The sequence below is a fragment of the Dermacentor albipictus genome, chromosome 5 (genome assembly GCF_038994185.2).
Source record: "Dermacentor albipictus isolate Rhodes 1998 colony chromosome 5, USDA_Dalb.pri_finalv2, whole genome shotgun sequence".
Lineage (NCBI taxonomy): Eukaryota > Metazoa > Arthropoda > Arachnida > Ixodida > Ixodidae > Dermacentor > Dermacentor albipictus.
Window position 1 is genome coordinate 162,223,705 of NC_091825.1, and position 24,547 is coordinate 162,248,251.

Consider the following 24,547-nt stretch of genomic DNA (forward strand, 5'->3'; position numbering starts at 1 on the left):
CTAGTTGTGCAATTACGACAGTGGCGATAATGGTCAGCTAGTTTGCCACCCCCCGCCAATCCTTCTAGCCCTGCGCGGTGCTCCTGCGGTCTGACGTTTAGACACCATCCCGTCTGCCCTATGTAGCTATTGCCACAAGAGAGAGGTATTTGGTACACTACCCCTATTCTTCATGGGACGAACCTGTCGATGTGCTTGATACCACATTCATTTCTTTTGTTCTTACCCTGCACCATGTTGCACATAGACAGACAGACAGACAGACAGACAGACAGACAGACAGACAATGAACTTTATTTGATCCTGAGGAGCTTCAGCGGAGGCCCCTATCGGGGACCTGCGGAAGCCGCTGGCCGCGTCCAAGTCGCGAGGCATGAATACCGTGATGTTCCGCCCTTTCTCGGGCCCTCTGGATTGCCTGTAGTTGTGTCTGGAGCGATGGGCTCCGGAGTGCCACTTTCCAGTCGGCTTCGCTGGATAGAGGGCCGTTAGGTAACGAGGGGCATTGCAAGAGCATGTGTGCTAAGGAACACATACCCGCCAGTTTTATGCGAAGCATATTACGAGAGCTCAACCTTTCTCTATGGCTCAACCCAGCTCCTCAGGCGCGGCGGTGTCGCCTTCAATACCACGTGACACCGTGACGTCACGACAGAGCAGAAACGGGGCTCCAACTCGCCCCGTCGCTCGCGGCGTCGCGGCGGTATATAAGCAGCTGCGCTTGCCTCTGCTAGACACTCACGAGGTGAGATGCCTCCTGGAGACTGAGCTGCTCGTTGGAAATAGAAGCGAAGGTTGCGGCGTGCTACAGAGTCTGATTTTCTAGGTGGCTTTAGCTCAACTCTTGCAAGATGGGCTGGGTGGGAATCGAACCAGGGTCTCCGGAGTGTGAGACGGAGACGCTACCACTTAGCCACGAGTACGATGCTTCAAAGCGGTACAAAAGCGCCTCTAGTGAATGCGGTGTTGCCTTAGAAACGAGCTGTTTCTAAGGCTCAGGCGTGCGTCGCTTGCTCAGGCGCACATTTCGTTGCCGCGCCGAACGCTGCGTTGCTCGACGCTCACCGCGTCCAATGCGGGGCGCGTAGTCGCTGCGCCGTAGCCCATTGTCTTACACCCCTTGGCGGGTCGACAGGAACGCTGTCGCGTTCCACTCTTGAAGGCGAAGCAGAGTAACGCATGAGTTGTTTCTTCGTCTAGCCGAACCAAATATAGCCAAGCAACAGCAGTTCACCAGGCTAAACAGTGGTTCAACAACTAAAATAAAGGCTAGTATGCTTCGCATCCTGGGCTTAACCTTAGCTAAGCCACAGCCATTTTTTGGGCGCCGTGAAAACCACCAGTACTTCACATTTTTCAGCCACCTTTTTGAGGCGGTTGGAGATTTGGTGGTAGTACGGGATGGGGGGGAGGCGGGCAACAGGTCTACGACGTTGCGGCTCTACGCTTGGGCGGAGCTCTGATGCGCCCCGCGCTTCCTTGGCAAGGGTTTCTAGCACCGAGGTGACCATATCATACTGAAATCCTGCGCTGTGCAGTCTTTGCAACTGTAAGAACACGCTCTGTTGCATTTCATGCTGGCAGGACTTATCAAGAGCAGCACGCAGGCAGTTTTTTGCAATTCCCCTTTTTACAAGCTTCGAATGAGCAGACTGGTAGTTTAAAATACCTTTTTTTTTTATCGAGGCTGATGCCTCCAGCACGCATGGGTTCCAGCAATAATAATGAAAATGTCCAGGAACTGCAGGCATCCATAAGGCAACTCAAAGGTGAAACTCAACCCAAACGCGCTTTCTCGGAATATTTCAAGAACACGCTCTACTGCAGTTGAAACCCTGAAGCCCTGAACCATCGGCTCGTCTTTCCGGAAATTGTTCTCCTCTTCTACCCGTGCACTCCCTCGAAAAGGCATTCTACCAGGATGATGAAGATACTCAGGTCTGAACTATGGAGGCAAGTGCGACCTATTCAAGGATGCCTACGGTGCTCGCAGCGTCCCAAGTGGAGGGAATCCAGAACATTGAAGCCTTGTACAGAAGTTACTCTCGCGAATGTAACCATTTTACCGAACTGCTGTGGTCCCTGTGCCTTCCAGCGCTCCTCGATTGGGCAAAGGTTCGAAAAAAGGTAGATGTGTCTTCAGGAAAGGTTTCCTATATTGGACACTGCGATGTGCCAAAAAGTGTTGATTCGGTCTTATCTAAAGGACCTAAGTTCCGTATTCAACCCCAAGAGTTCCCGGTCGAGCTCCTATCTATTGTCAAGAACATTGCTAGACGCGCGCCCGAGGATGAAAAAGCCTCAGAAGGGGTGAACTCGCTAGCAGTGAAGCGGTCCAAGCAGAACCAGCAGCGAGATGTTAAGCGAACTGGCGAGTACCTCAAACAGAATGATCTGGCTTTAATGATTTCTGATAAAGAAGGTAGTTTTACGGTTCTACCAAATTCGTTATTTCGTCAGAAAGCGAGGGAAGCTGTCGCAAAAATTTTTTCCATCAAGACGTGCTCTGCCGCTAAGCTAAAAAAGCTAGCGTTGGGTCTGTGTGATAGGTGCAACCTGAAAAATGTTGGTTTGGGTATCAAGGGTGCGAAGAGCGGAGCGCTTAGCATTTTCTTCTCCGCGAAAACGCATAAAGAAGGCATTCCTTTCCGTTCCATCGTATCGGAACGTGACACGTGGCAGGGGACGGTCTCTTAAGTTTCTGCATAAACACTTGCTCTTGCTCAGATTTGAGGACCCGTTCATGATAAGGAATTCTGAGGAGCTTATCGCATTTCTTCGTGATCATGAAGGCTCGAGGGAACCGCTGTTTTCGTTTTCCATTGATGTCATCGACCAATTTTATTCCATTCCACAAGATATATTGCTATGCGCCATTAGAGATTCCATTGATGACTACGGCCCTGCAGTGTGGCCTTTCAGAACGCATGTGGTGTAAGTGTGGACGACTTTTTAGAAATTCTTCATTTTTATCTGGCATCGACCATCGTTAATTTTGAAGGAAAGAATTCGTCCAAAAGCGCGGAGTGTGCATTGGCTCCTGTATTGCCCCTTTATTAAGTGACATATTTTTGTCATATTGTTACAAGCGAATTGCTGACCGCATTGACACAGCCTACTCGGCTAACATTTTTAGATATGTTGACGATTATGCCATTTTTTAAAGGGGTTGGGAAGGGAGGCGGTTCAACTGCAGTAGAGCATGTTCTTGAAATTTTCCCAGAAAGCGCGTTTGGGTTGAGTTTCACCTTTGAGTTGCCTACACATGGATGCCTGCAGTTCCTGGACATTTTCATTATTATTGCTGGAATCCATGCGTGCTGGAGGTATCAGCCTCGATAAAAAAAAAAAAGGTATTTTAAACTACCAGTCTGCTCATTCGAAGCTTGTAAAAAGGGGAATTGCAAAAAACTGCCTGCGTGCTGCTCCTGATAAGTCCTGCCAGCATGAAATGCAACAGAGCGTGTTCTTACAGTTGCAAAGACTGCACAGCGCAGGATTTCAGTGTGATATGGTCACCTCGGTGCTAGAAACCCTTGCCAAGGAAGCGCGGGGCGCATCAGAGCTCCGCCCAAGCGTAGAGCCGCAACGTCGTAGACATGTTCACCCCCTCCCCCCCCCCCCCCCCCCATCCCGTACTACCACCAAATCTCCCACCGCCTCAAAAAGGTGGCTGAAAAATGTGAAGTACCGGTGGTTTTCACAGCGCCGAAAAAACTGGCGGGTATGTGCAACATGGTGCAGGGAAAGAACAAAAGAAATGAATGTGGTATCAAGCACGTCAACAGGTTCGTCCCATGCAGAATAGGGGTAGTGTACCAGATACCTCTCTCTTGTGGCAATAGCTATTTAGGGCAGACGGGACGATGTCTAAGCGTCAGACTACAGGAGCACCGCGCAGGAGTAGAAAGATTGGCGGGGGGTGGCAAACTGGCTGACCATTGTCGCCACTGTCGTAATTGCACGCCTAGGTTCCGCGACACTAAAGTCTTGAAAATGTTTGCGTCACAACTGAGCCTCTATGAAGCTTACTGTATAAAAATGCAATCTGGCAGCTGCGTAAGCAGCTGCCAGATTGCCAGCTGCCGGAGTCCTCCACTACGGCGTGCCTCATAATCAGAAAGTGGTTTTGGCACGTAAAACCCCATAATTTAATTTTTTTTAAGCAGCTCTTCAGTGTCATTGAGCGATAAAGAGTTCAAATATTTACAAGCAAATTTGTGGCACTCACGCCCGCATGCCAACGTCGAGTGATGGCTGTCTGATGATTAGCAAGTGTGATTATGATACTTGTATAAATGTGGGATTTCCTGGAGTAAATCTTAGTTGAAGTTCCGCGCCCGTCTTGTGTGTTCCTTCTTTGTCCCTTGTCTTTGTGCGGTTACATGATGCATTCCAATGTTGACACAAGATGGAACAGTCAATACCTCATGCTCTCGAGGCTCCTTGAACTCAAAGAGTCCATCACACTTGAGCTCACCACTTCGGACACGAGCATAGATGCCCTTAACTTTGCAGAGTGGAGAGATGCAGTGGAATTTGTGGAGGCACTCAAGCCTTTGTTTGACACAACTGTGATCTTAAGTGCTGAAAAGTACTCCTCTTTGTCATGTCAAATTCCAATTATTTTTGGAATGTTGCATTGCCTCGAAGGTTGCAAAGGCAACTCAGGGTTCGCTAACAATCTTGCAAAATGTATCAATACTCGTTTTGCGGAGTGCGAATTTGACGAAGTGGCCAGCCTGGCCATGTTTCTTGATCCGCTCTTTAAGGCCCCACTTCATCACGCATCTGGTCAGACTATCTGGCTCAAAGACCTAGCGACAAAGGAGCTCCAGGCAGCTGACGTGGAAGCCAGTGAGGACACTGCCGTGCCAGCGTCGACTTCGTGTCCGCTGGTGGCATCCAGTGTATGGAATGCGTTTGACAATCTATTGATGAACAAAGAGAAGACAAATTTGGCATCTGCCCCTGAGAGAGAAGTTACAGACTATGCGGAAAAGCCTCTTCTGGAAAGGAGCAAGGATCCTTATAAGTGGTGGCAGTCCATTGGCCCGTTCAAGTACCCGCTTTTAAGTGCACTCGCCCAGAAGTATAGCCATCCATGCCACCTCAGTTCCTAGTGAAACAGTTTTTTCTACCGGTGGAAATGTTGTCACAGTGCATAGAGAGCGCTAACTTTCTGAACATGTCGAGCAGTTAATTTTCCTTCACGATAATCTGTACCAAACGCCTTACCTGACTGAGAGAATTACCTGGCATTACCTGAGTGCATTACCTATAATGACTGCTTCTTTAACCTGAAGCAGCCTTGTAAAATGCGATATTATTTTTTAAAAGGATAATAAAGCTATTGTTACCTCGTTTTTCAACATTTTAATACTACACATATATTCCATATTCGATTCGATATTCGAAGACAGATTTTTGCCTCATTCGTATTCGATTCGTATTCGAAAATGTCAATATTCGTGCACCCCTATTTTAAACCTAAGTTCCCTCTCGCTCAAAGAAGCGCGAAAGAAATCGGTGCGCGCGGAGCGTTTGTACGTTCCACGTGACACGACGAAGCTTATCCAGTCATTATACATGTCAGCGAAGCGTGCATTTAAAGGCAGACTACGAATGAATATGTCAGACTGGCGATATTGTAAATAAATAAGAAAAAAAGTTCGGCAGAACCCGCTTCTAGATGACTGTCGACGGTTGTGCGTTTAGCATCGAATCAATATAACCGCCGTCGAAACGAGTTATGTATGAGACGTATACCGCAGTGGGATTCGTCTTTCGCGCTTCGCTAAGAACACTCGGCGTCATCTAGCGCTGCCGCTGCGAAGCCTGCGCGTGTCCTCCGAAATGCGTGGCGCGGCGATGCGCGCGAACGCTGAGAAATGCGGGAAATGGGCTCCTCTCTCGCGCTTTTTTCTGGACACGCTGCGCCATCACTGCTGAGAAGTCCGCGCATGGCATCGGAGACGAAAAGTGTGGTGTGCCGGTCCCTGTGAACGCTGAGAATTGTTCCTTTGCTTGCTGCACACCCAGTGGCACAATCTCGGTGACCCAAGTTGCCAAGAGGTCCATTGGCGTGTGACACATACCTAGTGCATTCTTGGCCCAACTCGCTAGAGAGTTGGTGTGAAAAACGTTCAGACACGAGCGGCACATACACAGTGCATTTGTTACGCAGCCTGCTAATGCGTCGAGTTGCTGTCCTTGAGGAGTCCTTGCGACGTCGGTTCAATTCCGCTCAGCATCGGAGAAATTTAAGGGATCTTTTTCGTCAATGTATAGAGCGGCACGTACCCCGTGGCAAGTACCTATAGTTACCCGAGTTGGCGTCAAAGACCTTCATTGAGGAGTGGCACACACTTACTGGCACTTACCCAGTGATACAAGCTGCCATCAAAGAGGCTCATTGAAGACCAGAACAAACCAAGTGGTATATGCCCAGTGCTCGAACAGTTCTTTGAAACAGCGGTATACCTACCCAGTCTCGCATCTACAGTGACCCATGTCGGCCTGAGAGAGGTTCGTTGAAGAGCTGCACGTATGTACACATTGCCACATACTCAGTGATCCGAGTTGGTGCGATGGTTGGTCTCGAACCCTGTCACCTCACCGCAACAGCCCGATGCGCTACCCATTCGACCACTGACTACCCAGTGACTCCAGTCTCCTTAAGTCCTTGTTTTCTTGTTGCGCTATTATGCAATCCTTAGTCCCAGTGACCGACTATGCAGTACCGTAAGCAGTATCACAGTGCACTGCAAGACTTGCGGTTGTCAACCAGCATTTCAAGAGACGTCGGCGCTCGAGATGTGTCTATATCGTGAGGTCTTGGAAAACACGTTTAGGTGCGCATGATGTGCCTTTAAAATGTGAAGCATGCGTGAACACGCAATCAGTAGCCAGAAAATTACATAGAATCTTAGTATAGCGCTTGTGTCTGTCACCTCGTCCTTCATGTAACTTGACAATGCACCAACTATAGGCCAAATGTACATGCAAGATAAATTTGCATTTCCTGGCGCTGCCTTACTTTGTGTCCTGCTCCCCGGCACTTTGTCCTCCCATTAAGCTCCTGCCGCAAAGCGAACAAACACTGTGATGGTAAAGTTTTTAGCAACGTTTTCCTCGCCGAACTTTGACTTGTGCTGTGCCAGGTTGAGGTGTGGGATTGTCTCAGCTGGTGAATGAGAACGAGACGTACGCGTGGGGCATCACTGCTTGCATTCTTGTTTCCCCGATTGCGTGTTGTGTGAAACATGCGTCGTCTCGGATGAAGGGTCTCGCCTGTGATTGCTGGGCTGGCATAATATGCGCTGAGCATCTAAAATGACAAGCGTCTACCAGACACACACCCCACAAGTACAAACATATGTTGCTTTATTGTTTTCACTGTTTGTGCAGCGTCTTAACGGGTACACTTGGTACACAAAGATGTTCTTCGGCAATGTCGCCGTTTTCGCCATGTCGGTAAGGCCAGAATGTCTTGCCTTTGTGGCACCCTTGAATGTGCTTAGGAATTGCGTATCTATGGGGTATTACTGAAGGTCAATTAGTGTTCATATAAACGCAGTAAATTTTACTGAGCTAGGTGTTTAAGCTAGGCTACACTTCGTTTTATCAGTTGCATAGAACGTGATGTTAAATTATAGCAAAAAAAAAAAAAAAGAAGGCTCATCACAGCGAATACACCACGTTAGGGGTCCCCGTTGACGGTGGGATCACCCATGGTTCCACATGAAGTCCAGTACATTCTTCAGGCCTGCTTTTGATCTTAGCATTCAAACAGATCATCAATCAAAGCAATATGCGCCATATAAAGTTGAACACAAGTACATTGCAATGTATATAATCATTACAATGCATCTTTACAATTCTGTACAATACTGCTCCAGAGGTGTCTGTGGAACAGACTCTCATGCTTGAAGATGCCCAAGCGCAACTCGCCGTCATTTTTTGTACAGCTCGCATGAAGATATAGCTCCTGGGAGAACGTTTTAAATACTTATTGTGCGCAATGTGTCAAGAAGGTGCACAAATTTCTCCGCGCGCTCACGCGAGCAATTTTGCGCATTCGTCGTTACTCTTTCCAAAAGTAGTTTAACTCCTGTGCAAATGCTTTAATTTGTGACGATTTTTAAAGCCCTATTCAGGAGTACAGGAGTTCACCATTTTCAGCCTTTATATAAATTACCCCTTCTTGTTCAGAATGCGCAAATATTGGTATAACCTAAATGATGTTTCCTGTACTTACTCAAACGCGTGCGCAAGGAATAATTACGGCGTGCTCTGTATATGGATCTTATAAAGTTCACTTAACGTGGGTTTGATGTTGTACCAGTGCAAAAAAGAAGGAAGGAAAAAAAGAGAAAAAAAGAAGAGCGTCTTGAATAAGTGTAACCAACAACAACGTGGGAAACATGACATCTGTGCATTTTCTTTCAAACAGTGTATAGAAATCGGAAAGAAATATAATGAAAAGGGACATGTGGCAGTTGGCACAAGTGACTGTGTCCTTACGTTCACTGCATATTCAACACTTCCCTGTACTTCGGCTTAACTGCCGAAGCTGCGAAGGCACCTGAAGGACTGTCAGCGAACACTACAATCTCAGGAGGTGTACAGCCGATCGCCTCACAGGGTTTTACTTTCTGAAACACAAACAATGTATTGGTAATGGTGAGTGATCCGTCCTTGTGTTTTTTCATCTTACCACTATAAGCATCCATACACTTGCACAGCATACCAACGAGGCCTTGTAAAGCGCAATACAGTCCCCAAACCATTCTTAACGGGATATGCTTGCAAAGACGAGATCTGTATTGAAAAGTGCGCTATTACCACGTGTCGATTATACATATAAAACGCACATACGAGAAGTGACCGTTAAGGAGCCCAGTTGTGGCGGATGTGGCGGTACTACTGACATGTTTGCTGGCCACAACAGCGTGCCAGAAATTTGGATGCACCATCTATTTCTATCCCATAAAAAGACCACACGACATCTAGCTCACGGTTGGCTTCACACCGTATAGTCCACATATAAGGACGTAAGAGCGCAGTAAATGTTTCCTGAATGCGTAGGATCATGCAGATATAAGACAATGTTTTCCTAATTTTTTGGACAGCGATGAAATATGTGTTTGACCGAATGGTGTATACTGCTGGCAATAGAATGTTCTACCGACCATCACTCCTGACATTATTGCGCGACCCCTACGGTGCTATCACGTTGGAGCAACGTAAATTCAAGTTATTAAATATGTAACATGAACGACGATTCATACAGGTGTCTGTCATGCATTTCTTTTCATGTATCGACAGAACGATGGTCTGTTCAAAATAAACTAGCACGGTTCATTATTTCCTTTTAGGAGGTAAAAGCGCTCACCCAACTGCATGCAAAGGCCCCACAATTGGCCTATTTCTCATTTTTAACTTGATTGTGTGTTCGCCACAAGTACAAAGACCTAATTGTATGCATTCTGACGCACTGTACTTCTGCGCACCGAGTACAATAAGACTGGTTTCATTGAGCATGGAATCGCCAGGAGTACCATAGCAGCCTCAACTTGTGTCTGGACGATAGCCATGCCCTTGCGCTTAGTGGTTTATCTACTTCCAACAAAGACTGCGCCGTCACACTGTACGTCTCTATAGCTAAAATACGATCACAGGGATGTAGTTCCTTTCACTGCGTTATATGCCCACGGAGCAAGGAACGGACAGGAGGACACCGCGGCCACGTAGCGCCACGAACGTTTGGAGAAGCATTGAGCCCGTTAAAGCTCTAGAGCCCGTAGCATGCTGGGGTCACCTTGCGGCCACGGTTCCGAGGCCGTGGTCGGTGCCGTATGCTTTCGCCATTAAAACTGAGCTTGGTTTCTCTTCTTACTACCAGGTGGCAGCCGTAGATCCTCCTCCCTAGAAGTAATGCATAGGCTCAAGCCATGGAGCCTATACAGTAACTCTGCTCCTCCCGTTCTCCGTGCTCTTCTCCGTGCTGCGTGTGACGTTATGTGGTCGCCCGCCATTGGTGAGCTTATTCTCCGAAAGGTTTCTCGCTCCGCGCATCCGTTCGCCACCAGACTGGATGAACTGCCTTCGCCTCATCTGCACGCGGCTACCTCAGCCCGATTGCGACCAGCAGGGCTCGGCGTGACCTCTCTCGGGACGCACATGTCGTGCGCGGTACAGAGTCGCGACATTTGGTCATACGGGGCGCGCGAGAGAAGGCGGGGGGCGAGCTGTGCGCAGCGATCACTCTTTCTTTTCGCGAGGCGCTTTCATACAGAAGATAAGAAAGAGCGTGTAGAGGATGAACGCTGTCGATATGGCTATCAGCGCGTACATGAAGAGGCTGAGTTCAGGATGCCTGTACCGATTTTTTTTCAGCCACTCCAGGACCTCCTCTTCTTTCATCAGGTCACCTGCGTAGGGAAGCAGTTTTCAATGAGGGCGAATGCGCTCTTTAAGAACCAAGTGCGCGCTTCTTTCGCGTTGCTTGGCCCATATATGTCTCATAATCGGTCGCGAACATGTGAGAACCACTCACGCGTCGCGCATAATCTGCACGTTCAGTGCCTGTTCGGAGCGGGGCAAATCCAGGGCAAAAGTAAAAAAAAAGCATCGAGCTCGTGGCTGAGTGGTAGCGTCTCTGTCTCACACTCCGGAGACCCTGGTTCGATTCCCACCCAGCCCATCTTGCAAGTTGTTTTTATGCGAAGCATACTAGCCGCCCAACCACGCTCTTCCTTGCTGCGCCGCGCGCGGCCGCGTAGCTACCATATGACGTCATAACAGCTGCAAAAGCGGAGGCTCAACTCATGCGCTCGCTTGCGGCCGCGTAGCTACATAGCCGGGTCTCAGCTCGTGCGCTCGCCTGCGGTCGCACAGATGGTACTGCGGCCTAACTCCCGCTCCTCCTGCTAGGGCACTGACGTCACAACAGCTGCAAGCCGGGCTCAACTCTTGCGCTCGCCTGCGGTCGCACAGCCGGTGCTGCGGCCTAACTCCCGTTCCTCCCGCTAGGGTACTGGCGTCATAACAGCTGTATAAAAGAGCGGCGCGCTCTCGTCGAGGCCGGTTGTATAGCGCGATGGCGGGAAAGGAAAGGGCCGCTCGTCAGACCGCAAAGCGCAAGTTACAAAGAGCCACGGAAACGGCCGAAGAACGAGAAGTTCGACTTGCCAAGCGACGTGCACAGCACGTGGCTAAACAGCAGCGTTCCTTCACAGAGTCCGAGGTAAAGGTAAAGGATGAAGTTGCGAGTGTATCTAGGGGTACTTCCACTCGCTTGGAGCGGCGAAATGCAACTAAAATAAAGGCTAGTATGCTTCGCATCCTGGGCTTAACCTTAGCTAAGCGACAGCCATTTTTTATTCACGAAGTGCCTGCCGGGATTTATCGCTCACGGCCTACGCCACCGACGCCGACAACACCGGCTTTTCTGCGACACGAGCTCCGTAACGCTGTCGCGTTAAAAGTAGTCGGGTAACTTTAAATTCAAAGTGCACACTGCTCGTGTGAGAGTGACTTGCCTACTTAATGGTACTGAAATAATTTGAGTTTATAGATGCGTTCTCCAGAGCTCGTGCACTGCGCGCTAAAGTGCAGTGAAACTGCAATTTAGCCCCACTCTTGTAACAAGCAATCGTGGCGTTTAGTACGTTTGTTTATTTATTGAAGTGGACAGCTTTCTTTGGCTCTTTCGCCCGCTTCCGTGGTGGTCGGACATTTACCGCCGAAGCAAAAGGCGCCTCCGTCGCCGAACGCCAAACTCTTTTGAGACGCGCGTGGTGTCGCGCGAGAGCTCTGGGTGTGCCTGAAGGTGTCACTGCAATGCAGCAGGAAGTAAAGCCCCTTAAACTTCGTAAAGTAGCGACATTCTCCTCCTCCGCCTTCACTACTCCTCGTTTCTCCTCTCTTTCGCGCTCCTTCCTCGACCGTGGCGCCACCTACACTGCTGGAGCGTACCAACATGCGCTCCTCGCCACTCCGTAGACGCTTCTCGAGCAAAAATTGCGCTTTAGCAAGGCGCGAGGGCCCACGTGATGCTATTAGGCCAATAGCGACGCGGCGGCGGCCTCGGCCAGAGCGCGCGAGGAGGAGGCGGCATTCTTCAAAGCGTGGCACTACTTTACAAAGTTTAAGGGGTTTTAGCAGGAAAGACTAAAGCCCCTCAATTTTCCAAAAGTAGCGCCATTCTTAGATCTTTCCGCCACCCCGCTCACCCAGGCGCTTCCTCCTCCACTCCTCCTGTCGCCCCAGCCTCCTCCGCTCCCCCATTGGCCAATCTGTGTCACGTGAAAGCGGGCCCCGCGCTTTTGTATATTTTTTTCTTTCCGGCGCAGAGCAGGCGCCGCGCTTTTGTAAATCTTTTCTTTCCAGCGCGCTGCGACCCCCAATCTTGGGCCTGCGACCCCCATTCTTGGGCCTGCGCGACGAAGTACGGCAGGCGGTTTGAAGGAGCGCGGTAGTTTTATACAATGTGTTAGGGCCGAGTGCTTAATTGCGATGCCGTGCTGCTGCGCCTACGGTTGCCACAACAGACCCAGTGAAGGCAAAAAGCTTTTTGTTTTACCATCCGCCGGGCGCAACGCAAAACGAAGAAAAGTGTGGATTCACAAGATCGGGCGGGCTGACTTCGAGCAAGTGGCAAAGAACGCGCGGCTTTGTGAAGTGACACGGCTCCTCCAACCTCTTCTTCTGACGCCTGTGTCAAAACGGGCCCGTGTCCAGTGCATTGGGGGTGCGTTAAAGAACCCCAGCTGCAAAAAAAAAAAAATTAATCCAGAGCCCCCATTATGGCGTGCCTTATGAGATCGTGGTGTTGGGATGTAAAACCCAAGAATCAACTTTTCTTCTGTCTTGTGTGCCTTGACTGTTCCAGTTAACGCAACACTGCTTCCTTGTGAAAACTTACAACGCAAAAGAATACAGACGCACGTAGTATACAGAGATAAAATTAGCACTTCAACAAAAGTGTTGCTGGTGCCAATAAGGGAGGGGGATAATTATTTTCTGAACCTCTTTCCAGTTGTCCCATCAAGTTCCTTCTTTCTTTTCTATCAAATTCTAACCATTTGCACTGTAATAAATAAATAACGATATCATGTGCTGGTACGTTGTTAAAATTATCTATACCGCCTATGTGTGAAAACGTTGCTCATGGCCACCACAACCTGTGCATGAGCTACGTACATCTGTAAAAGGCGCGGAACAGAAACGGCCCTGCTGCCAGGCATTGCTGACCGCAGACAGTCGGAATCTCTCACGCGCCAGCCGAACAAAGCATCCTGCAGGTACGTAAATTAACCTACGAAACCACGTGCACATACTTTCGCGCTGTCAAAACCTGAAACTCTGGTAATTACTCGCGTGTCTGAGCACACCGCGTGCTTGTGTCGTGTTTCAGCAACACGAACTTTCAACGTGCGCGCGCTTTACGCCTTAAATACGCCTTGAATAATGGTGCTTTTCTCTATTTCTTCCGCAAATCCGACACGACATTCTTAAGGCCAGTTACCGACTGACAAAGCAAGATCTAGATTGAAAAAACTGCTCCGCAGGACTCGAACGAACTTTTCCGCGGATTTCCTCCCGTAGCGTGTTAGCCGTCGTCTGCTACGGCAGGCCCACCACCAGCGGCGCCACCGTCGAGGCCGCGCCGAGCGGAGGAGGAGGGAAGTGAATGGCGCTACTTTGGGAGATTGAGGGGCTTTAGGAAAGACAGCTCTCTTGCCGCTTCCCTGCAGGAGAGGGCTCAGCGGAGGGAGAGGAGGATGTCAGTCGCCCTGCTCGCTTTTGCGAACAAAATTTTCATTCGTCACGAACGTATAACGTAGTTAGCACAAGGTTGGCGCAATAACAATTATCCTCGCTTGTAAAAGTGGCCCAGTTATTGCATTCCGGTCATGTAACTATTTCCCGGAGCAGATCACATTTTCTTGCAACTTACTGATGTATGGACGGAACAGCTTCCACCAGTATATTATTTTTATTGCGATAGCAATTACATGGACACCCCAAGCCGATTTCTGCTGTTAGCGTCGCCGTGAGGTTCTGTATAGAGTCCAAGGGCGATAAAATCGTCGCCACGCGCCGTATGCTGTATGTGCGAGTGAAAGCGTACGAGGGTGAGCCCAACGTTACTAGACTAGTCTAAGTAACGTTGGGTGAGCCGGCGATCGCGTCTCAATCTCGCGCACGAAAGGGCGCAATACGGGGACGAAGCGCGCCGTGTTCCGTCGCGCGCAAGGCTTCAGGGGGAGGGTAGGGAGGGAGGCGCGTTCTCCGTCGGGCGGCCCGGGCCGCTGTTGTTGAAAGCCATCTGCGACGGGGACCATGTCCGCTGCGGGTAGAGAAAGAGGGGCCGCGTTCTACTCCGGGCAGCGCGCGGGCGGCCGCGCATGCGCGGACCGCTGTATCTTGAAAACAATCTGCGGCTGGGACACAGCCCTCCGTGCGCTGTTTTTATGCAGCTTAGTTTGCGTTGACGCGAGACACAGCACGAAGGTCAATTCGCTCACTGCTGCTGCCGCGCTTCCTCACTAAAGCGTTTGGCAGCGAGTTTCCGCGGTCATCGAGTGAGGTGTGTTCATGTTTGCTTGTGCGTGCGTGACATCATGCTTGTTAATTTAGTTAGTATGCCTGTCTTTACAAGTCTATACGGTTTATAAAACTACTATCCCTACTTCGTATAGCTGTCCACTAAATTGCTATCGCAATCGATGCTTCGCCTTTCGGGCGAAACTGCAACTTTTTTTTGTCAGGGGACCTATTTGTGCGAATTCAAATTTGTCGAGACTGTAACTTCTTTTATTTACTGGAATTTCGACAGAACATTACAGACAGGGCACTTTTTCCACCGGGTAACCGTATAGAAACCGCATTTGTATGCTACCATTGGCAGAGCCTGGCGACTCAGGTATTTGAACTTACCTCTGAAGATCGAAGGAAACTTCCTCCGGAAATAAACGATGGCTGGAACCTGGGCGATGCCGTACTTTCTGGCGTACTTGACGTCATTAATCTTGACGAAGGTTACGTCAAGGTCGTCCACTTCATCATCAATGTTCTCCAGCTCAGCTAACACGCCGTCGCACTTCGGACAGTTGCTGTCAACTGCGCAAACAAATGAGAAAAGCGGCAGCCATCATCAGCGCTCCCGCGCTCTCTGCACTTAATCAAGTATATTTTGTCATGGGTCTCTGAACTGTATTAGCAGTTTATGAATCTTAGTGCCACAATATAGAGCAAAAGGAATCCGTCAACTACTTGAACGATCTTACGCGGTTTGAAGTGATGCTGGTGGTGGTGTTTGTATGAAACACTATCGTAATACGACATGCTCTTCGACATGTGCGCTGTGAATGATGTGCTGAGAACACGTTGTCCACCGCTTGATATCAGTGACATGCAATAATACGCTGGCAGCTGTAGCCTTTATTGCACGCCAGCGTTGACTTACAGAAGAACACGGCGACGAAATCGTTTTCGTCGAGTAGTTTGTCCAGCATCTTCCTGTTGACCTCCTCAATTTCGTCCTTGAGCTCGATGTTCTCGTGACTGGTGAGCCAAGCGAGCACCTTCTCCTCGTTCAGTAAGTCACCTGCGAACGCACACATTTGAGCGAAGTTGCAAGGATATATCTGCTATAGTATGCTATCAACATAATTAAAGTGAAAAAAATGGCGACTAGAATGTCTCCAATGGAGAGGCGAAAATATAGTCGTACAACGACACGGTTATAATATATAAAAAAAATCAACGCACGCACACACAGTGGTTGGCGGCGAAGAGTCCGATGGTGTAACAATGAAAACCGTCGTCTTCAGCATCACTGCAGCCTGCTCTCGGTTCTTAAAAAAAATATCGCCCTGAAAGCTGCGGGCGCTGTAGTCACGTAGTAGCACTTTCATTCCTCGATTAACCTTGTCCTGCAATTCCCGAACCACCCGCCGCGGTGGCTTAAGGCCGATTACTGTCGAGCTGCACGTCGCACCGGTGCGGTCGTGCGAGAAACTGCACATGCCGCACACATTTCGGTTTACACTGCATGTGCGGACACAATGTAAACCGAAATTTGTGCAATTTTCCGCACGAACGCACGCGTGTGGCAGGCGGGCGGTGCGGCTCGAGAGACGCTCGAGCCGCACCGCCCGCCTGCCACACGCGTGCGTTCGTGCGGAAAATTGCACATGTCGAACAACTGTGCACAAATTTCGGTTTACATTGTGTCCGCACATGCAGTGTAAACCGAAATTTGTGCACCAGTGTGCGGCATGTTTAGTTTCTCGCACGACCGCACCGGTGCGACGTGCAGCTCGACGTGCAGCCGGTGGTGCTTAACGCCCGATATATAGCGGGCGTTAAGCACCACATCGCGGGCTCGAATTGCGGGCGTGGCGGCGGCCGCATTTCGATGGGGGTGAAACGCCCGAGTACCGCAGACTGGAATCATGTTAAAGAACCCCATACAGCCAAAATTAATCCGCAGTGCCTCACTACGGCTTGCCTCATGATCATGGTTTTGGCACGAGGACCGTGTAATTTAATAAACAATCACCTGAAAGGCGCGTTCTTTGCAAGCTTTTTTCGCCAGTTTCACCCACTTCCCATGATAAGAGATACCAGTTTGGTCGCCGACATTGACCGTGGAGTTTCTATACTTGTGTTATGCCAAACGAGAGGCAGAAATTGACCTCCACTCCTGTCGGTGCCTTTTATTACGTCGAGAAGGGGAGAAGCGCGAGGCCTCTGGGTACAAAGGAATAAGGAGGGCCTTCCATTGTCTAGAGGACGGCACCAACGGTCTACGTCAAGCACTAAAAAGCGTTTTTCTCCGGGACGATGCCGAGATGTGTTTGTTCGAATTTAATGGGTTCGCGAGCAGCATCCAGCGCAGTGTGGTTCACATGTTTCGCCTATTAGCCCCGCAGATTTTCTTTGCCCTGGCTTACTGCTGGTTCCCTCCATCATTACACGTGGATACGGCAATCTTACTATCAGCTGAAAAACTGCATCTCGGTCATGGTCTCGACTAAGCCCCAGCTATCGCTCCGATGCCGATCAACGAATTGATCCTTGCTCTGCAAAAGCCAAATTCGTCTACAGCGCCACTGCCCTTCACCAAGAGTTTAAAGGACCCGCGCGGCCCTGTTATCGTTAGTGGGCACGCGAGCAGCAACCAGCGCAGTGTGGTTCACATGTTTCGCCTATTTGCCCCGCAGGTGCGTAACCAAATTTGTTTATGCGCTAAGCGATGTGACTCTCGAGGTCTAGTGCTGCTCCCGTGCCCGCGGGTTCTTTGTGGCATTTTAGCGATTGTGTAAACGTAGCCCTTTTGTTGCTTCAGTCAGGGGGTGTGGAAACAAACCCTCGTCCCCCTAAAACAATCAAGTCTCGCTCCGACTCAACTAATGAACTTGATATTAACCAACGAACTGTGGAACTGGCAGAAAGTCAGGCGGAAATTATAACTAGCCAGCTGGCCCTTGACTCAAAGCTGTCCCAAATATTCAAACGCATTGAAACTCTGGAACTCAAGTCTAATTGCATAGACGCCATCGGAGACAACCTGGCGGCTATTTAAGAAACTACCAAGAGCCTGACGTCACAACAAGTAACATTAAACTGCCGGCTGGACGAACTAGAAGGTCGATCCAGGAGAAATAATGTGATCGTTCATGGTATTCCTTACTCGCGCTAAATGTGGGCGCGAACTGAGCAAAAAACACTTGCGGCGATTTCTTTAGCAATAGACAGCGACTTTTCCCCAGATGCTGTTGAAAGCGCCCATATACTGGGCGTATTTTCCGACGCTAAATGTCGCCCCGTAATCATGAAGCTGAACAACTTCAAGGACAAAGAAAAAAATACTTTCCTTGCGTCCCAAACTAAAAGAGGACATTTCGGTTTCAAGTGACATTGCGCCGGCAACTAGACATGCACGGAAAAAACTGTTGGTATACGCCAAAGGACAGCTGCATTCCCCACAGTTTACACTAAAATACAACAAGCTACTTATAGATAACCAGTACTATATGTATGATGCGAAGAGAGATATAGCATTCTAAACGTAACATCCCGAGCTTCAAACTATGCTGCGCCGGTTAAACTACGCAACGCTACCACCAATGACGCAGAGACAAGTAGCTTTCCCTCCGAACAGCGTTGGGCTTCCTATAGCTCGATAACATTGCTTACATCGACGAATTAAAACATGCGAAAAATAATTACCTTCAATACACATTGCCGTCAATGCTTAATAACGATCCTAAAAGGTTTTGGCGCGTTATTAATCCTCCCAAATGTAACTCAATTCAGCTAGTCGTTCCCAGTCGCTCTCCCATACCGAATGACGATTGCCCATCTGTACTTAACACTGTTTCCTTTAATAATTTTGTAACCTCTTCTAGTAATTTGCCTCCGTGTGAGGCCAACTATGAGGACCTGCCAATGAATCCCATTACAATTGATCCATATGGCGTTGCCAAAATAATTAAATCGTTGAAAGTGTCTGGTCCCGGCTCTGACCTTACTACTGCTAAGTTCCTAAAGAGCACTATTTTGTATTCGTCTATTATTCTGGCTAAGATTTTTCAGCAGTCACTGGGTGTCCACACAATCCCTGCTGATTGGAAGGTCGCGAACGTGGTGCCCATCCATAAACCCGGTAAAAAAGACGCCTAACAATTATCGACCCATATCACTAACAAGCATACCATGTAAAATTATCCAACACATCTTGTACTCACGCTTAGTAACCTTACTTGAATCAAATTAGTTTTTTTCGCCTTATCAACACGGTTTTAGGAAGATTTTCTCGTGCGAAACTCACTCTGTTTCGCCCATAAACTTAATCTCATTCTAGACCGCGGCTCATGCACAGATTGCTGTTCCCTTGGTTTCTCGAAAGCATTCGATAAAGTCTGGGATAAATCACTTCTCCTTAAACTTAGTCAACTTAACATGGATCGTAACATTTTTTCATGGATAGAAGAATTTCTTCTGAACAACTCGCAGTACGTAACATGTAATGACCAAGAATTCTTTTTTAGTTCTGTTCATTCTAGTGTGCCGCAAGGCTCAGTATTAGGTCCCCTTCTCTTTTTGATATATAATAATGATTTCCCTGCTTGTGTTTCGTCTAATAATAACGCAGTTTCGGCAAACTGCGTTATTTTTCGTGAAATTACAGACCATAACGACACTAACATGCTACAAAATGATATTGACGCAGTGTCTGCCTGGTGGAGGAAATGGCACATGGAAGCCATCATCATCATCATCACCATCATCTTCTTCTTCTTCTTCTCCTTCTTCTTCTTCTTCTTCTATGTCCACTGCAGGACGAAGACCTCTTCCTGCGAGCTCCAATTACCCCTGTCCTGCGCCAACCGATTCCAACTAGCACCCACAAATTTCCTAATTTCGTCGCACCACGTAGTCTTCTGCCGTCCTCTGCTGCGCTTCCCTTCTCTTGGTACCCATTCTGTCACCCTAACGGTCATCTAATCTGCGCATTACATGACCTGGCTAGCGCCATTTCTTTCTCTTAATGTCAATTAGAATGTCGTCTATACCTGTTTGCTCTGTGATCCAAACCGCTCTCTTTCTGTCCCTTAAAGTTATGCCTAGCATTCTTCGTTCCATCACTCTTTGCGCGGTCCTTAACACGTTCTCAAGCTTCTTTGTCAGTCTCCAAGTCTCTGTCCCATATGTCAGCACCAGTAAAATGTACTGATTGTATACCTTCCTTTTCAATAATAACGGTAAGCTTCCAGTCAAGAGCTGTTAAGAATGGCGAGCTGTAATGCAGGATTGCCACCCAATTATGACTGGGGAACAAGACGCGCATCCCCCACTCTCCGTCGCTTCAGCTAGGATGCGTTCCATGAAGCGGGCTTTGTGCTGAGAACCGCCGCCATCCTCTAGCCCCTTCGCCGTTGTGACGGAATGAGTTCGGCGGACGAACTATTGTGCCCGAACTCCCCAGCGCGGACCTGATCTGCTACGCGTGCGCGAGCTGCCGCGGGAAAGCCGTTTTTGTTGCTTCCCACGCGCCGACCGGGACGCAAGACAACGAGCTACCCAGAATGGCTCCGAGCTACCCGGAACGGCTCCCCTCGGACGTCGGCTCCGGACATGGGAATGTGTGTGCCTTTGTGGGCGTAGGCCGTCCTGCGGGAGGCGGCTAGTTTTGCGATGAAACACGAACATTCGCCGCCTTGTATCGCCGGAGGACCGAGTGTTTAAAAACTGCTGTTGTGCGGGTGCTCGATACACTTCTCTTGAGCAGTCATGTTAGACTGATACACTTTTCTTAAGCAGTCATGTTGGACTGACACTCTTTTTCTTAAGCAGTCATGTTAGACTGATGCACTTTTCTCAAGCAGTCATGTTAGACTGATTTAAATACTGTAAATAAACCCATATTCCTCGTTCTCGATGAGAAGCAGTTCTTCCCTTCATCAACGTCCTCAGTGTGGATAAGTTGGACGACGGCATGGGCCAGCTACTTTCGAATTCATGCCGGACTCCAATCTTGACAACGGATCACGAGCGATGGGATTGAGCCCCCAATCCTGACAGAGCTCACGATGTCTGCCGTATGCGATTCAACCCATTTTTATTCTTCTGTGAATTTCCTTCTCATGATCATGGTTCCCTGTGATTGATTGATCTAGGTAAACGTACTCCTTCACAGACTCTACAGGCTGACTTGCGATCCTGAACGCTTGTTCCCTTGACCGGTTATTCATCATTATCTTTGTCTTCTGCATATTAATCTTCATCCCCACTTTTACACGCTCCCTGTCAAGGACCTTAATCATTTGTTGTGAATCAGTGTTGCTGAATAGAACAATGTCATCGTCAAACCGACGGTTGCTGAGGTATTTGCCGTCGATACTTAATCCTAGAGGAAGAAGAAGAAGAAGAAACATTAATAAAGAATAGTCCGGCAGTTCTTGCTGTGGTGGCCTCAGGTGACGGCTCGAAGTCCTTGGACTCGAGCGGCATCTTCGGCTTGCCGGACGGCCCAGAGCTGGTCTGCCAGCTCTGAACTTCTGATAGCCGCCTCCCAGCGGCGGCGACGCCTACGGAGAAGGTCCCCGGCGGCTCCCGCATCCGGGGCGGCGTCGGGAAGAAGCGAGCTCGAGCCTTCTCGGCAACGGCCGCGATTATGGACGCGTCGCCAACGGAGCTTGTTTGATTACCGTTGTTGCCGGCACACTCCCAGAGCATGTGTCGCAGCGTTGCTCTCTGTCCGCATGTTTTACACGCGTCTGTTGAATATAAGCGCGGATAGCAGTGGTGTAAGATAGCGGGGCTAGGGTAGGTGTGTGTCTGGAGCAATCGTAAAGTTACGGCCTCGTTCCTGTTCAATTTATCGTGCGGTGGCGGGAATGTGCGTCTTTCGAGTCAGTAGTGTTGGGTGAGGTCTCTGAACGTGGTTAGGCGATCGCCCCATGCCCAGTGTGTTTCTTGTTGTTGTGTTTCTGCTGTAGTGCTCCGATCCGGCAGATCCGATGCCCCGCTCTCGGGTGCGGAGGCGGCCACATAATCAGCGGCGGCTCGGCGTGTGAGACTTCGAGCCGGGGCGTGGGCCGCCTCATTGCACGCGAGCGGAACATAGGTATGTGCCGGGGTCCAGAGGAAGAAGACCGTAGAATTTTGGGGTTGCGAGGGCGATGACGAGTTGCTGTCGTCAGAAATTTGGAGTATGCGGGCCGCTTCCCGCGAGACACGACCGCGCGCGAAGCCGCGGATTGCCACCTGTGAGTCGCTGATCACGATCGCAGCGTTCGGCACCGCGACGAGTGCTAGGGCTATCGCGGCTTCTTCGGCCGCCTCCGTGTGTCCCGTGGTCACCGTGGCGCTCGCGAAGCACTTACCCGAGCGGTCTACAACCGCTATCGCGTGTGCGCTTCTCCCTCCTCCATATCGCGCCGCGCCTACATACACCGCCTCGTTGCTGTTACCAAACTTCTTGTGAAAGTCGCTTGCTCGTTTGTTGCGTCTCCCGGCGTGGTGCGTCGGGTGCATGTTCTTGGGAAGCGGCGGGATGATCAGGCGGTGGCGAACGGAGGCGGGAACCGCCGCCTTTTCTCCATGCTGAGTGTGGTACGCGATGTTGAGCGACTCGAGGATGCATCGACCTGCCTTTGACCTCGATAATCGTTCGTATTGCGCAATGTCGTGCGCATCGATTAACTCGTTAAGGAATTTGTGAACTCCGAGCTCTAGAAACTTGTTGGTGCTCGCGTTGAGTGGAACGCCGACCGCCCTCTTGAAAGCCTTTCGGATCATGCATTCGACTTTGTTTTTTTTTCGGGCCCGATCCACCTCAGATAGGGGGCAACATACCTTATGCGGCTTATCGCGTACGCCTGCACGAGACGGATCGCGCACTCTTCACGCATACCATTGCGCCTATTCGTGATGCGACGCAAGAGTCGGATCGTGTCATCTACCGAACGACGAAGTATTCGCACCGTCTCTCCGTTATGGCCGTTTGCCTGCATGTGTAACCCTAGGATTCTAATTTTCTCTACGTGCGGTACGGGAGTACCATCTGCCAATGTAATGCGTATTTTGGAATATTCCCGTTCCTCTTCGCGCAGGGTTAAACCTTTCCAGTTTAATAACTTGAATACTTCTACCAAGCACACAGTGAATAGCATTGGAGAGATTGTGTCTCCTTGTCTGACTCCTTTCTTTATAGGTATCTTCCTACTTTTCTTGTGTAGAATTAAGGTGGCTGTGGAATCTTTGTAGATATTTCCCAGCATATCTACGTAAGCGGTCTGTGCTCCTTGATTACGCATCGACTCTATGACTGCTGGCATCTCTACTGAATCAAATGCCTTTTCGTAATATATGAAAACCATATAGAGAGGCTTATTGCACTCTGCGGATTTTTCAATAACTTGATTAATGACATGGATGTGATCCATTGTAGAGTATCGCTTCCTGAAGCCAGCCTGTTCACTTGGTTGTCTAAAGGCGAGTGTTGCCCTTATTCTATTGGAGATTATTTTGGTAAATATTTTATATAATACTGGGAGTAAACTAATGGGCCTATAATTTTTCAGTTATTTAACATCTCCCTCTTTTTATTAGTATAATGTTTGCATTCTTTCAATTTCCTGGGACCCTTGCAGTCAATAGACACTTTGTATAGAGAGCCGCCAGTTTTTCTAGCATTATGTCTCCTCCTTCTTTGATTAAATCGACTGTTATTCCAATTTCTCCTGCCGCTCTTCCTCGTTTCATGCCTTGCAAGGCCCTTCTGACCTCATCTCTAGTTATAGGAGTTTCTGTATCCTGTTCATTATTGTTTCGAATGGAGTACTCCTGAGTCCTCTGGGCACTGTACAGGTCAGTATAGAATTCTTCCACTGCGTTTATTATACCTTCGAGATTGCTGCTGATATTACCCTGTTTATCCTTCATTGCATACATCTTGGTTTGTCCTATGCCAAGTTTCCTTCTCACTGATTTCAGGCGGCGTCCATCTTTTACGGCTTCTTCCGTCTTTTTCACGTTATAATTTCCAATATCTCATATTTTCGTGTTGTTGATCAGTTTTGACAGTTCCGCGAATTCTATTTTATCTCTTGAGTAGCACACTCTTATTCTTTGTCATTTCTTTATTATGTCCTTTGTTACTTGGGAGAGATTGCCTACTGGTTGTCTTGGTGCCTTGCCTCCCACTTCACTTGCTGCCTCTGAAGCCAGCCTCGTTACGGTTTCATTCATTAGCTGTATGTCATCATCATCATCTCTCTGTTCTAAGGCTGCATATTTGTTTGCAAGTAGCAGCCTAAATTTGTCTGCTTTTACTCTTACTGTCTCCAAGTTGACCTGTTTCTTCTTTACCAATTTTGCTCCTTCCCTGTCCAAATTGAGGTGAATCCTAGCCCTAACTTATGATCACTGCACTTTACCCTACCTGTCACTTCTACATCCTGCACTATGCTGGTATCGGCAGAAAGTATGAAATCAATTTCATTTCTTGTTTCACCATTAAGGGTTTTCCAGGTCCTCTTTCTGTTGCTACGTTTCCTGAAAAAGGTGTTCATTATTCTCAGCTCGTTCCTCTCTGCGAATTCTAGGAGCATCTCTCTAGCGTTTCTAGAACCGACGCCATAGTTGCCAGCTGCCTGTTCACCCGCCTGTTCTTTCCCACTTTTGCATTGACGTTCCCCATTACTACTGTATACCGCGTTTGCACTTTTCTCATCGCTAATTCGACATCTTCATAAAACTGATCTACTTCCTCATCCTCGTGACAGGACGTTGGAGCGTAGGTTTGTACTATCTTTAATCTATACCTTTTATTGAGTTTGATTACTACTGCTACCCTCTCGTTGATGCTGTAGAATTCATCAACGTTGCCCGCTATGTCTTTATGGATTAGGAATCCTACCTCGTATTGCTTCTTATCAAGGAGACCTCTATAGCAGAGGACATGACCGTTATTTAGCCATGTATAAGGCTCATCAGTTCTTCTAATCTCACTAAGGCCGAT

At 48.8% G+C, this 24,547-nt stretch overlaps 1 protein-coding gene across 3 annotated transcripts in view; it reads right to left on the reverse strand.

The window, feature by feature from the left end:
• Positions 1-7,369: 7,369 nt before the first annotated feature.
• The window catches only part of hlk (hulk), a 135,815-nt gene continuing 118,637 nt past the window's right edge, over positions 7,370-24,547 (reverse strand). For 2 of the 3 annotated variants that reach the window (XM_065434512.2, XM_065434513.2), the window contains exons 31-33: positions 15,479-15,619; positions 14,950-15,132; positions 7,370-10,436 (exon numbers count right to left, since the gene is read on the reverse strand). In XM_065434512.2, the coding sequence (XP_065290584.2) occupies positions 10,267-10,436; positions 14,950-15,132; positions 15,479-15,619 (494 nt within the window). In that variant the 3' untranslated portion in view covers positions 7,370-10,266. The remainder of the gene's footprint in view (positions 10,437-14,949; positions 15,133-15,478; positions 15,620-24,547) is intronic. The other variant, XM_065434514.2, reaches the window with a different exon arrangement.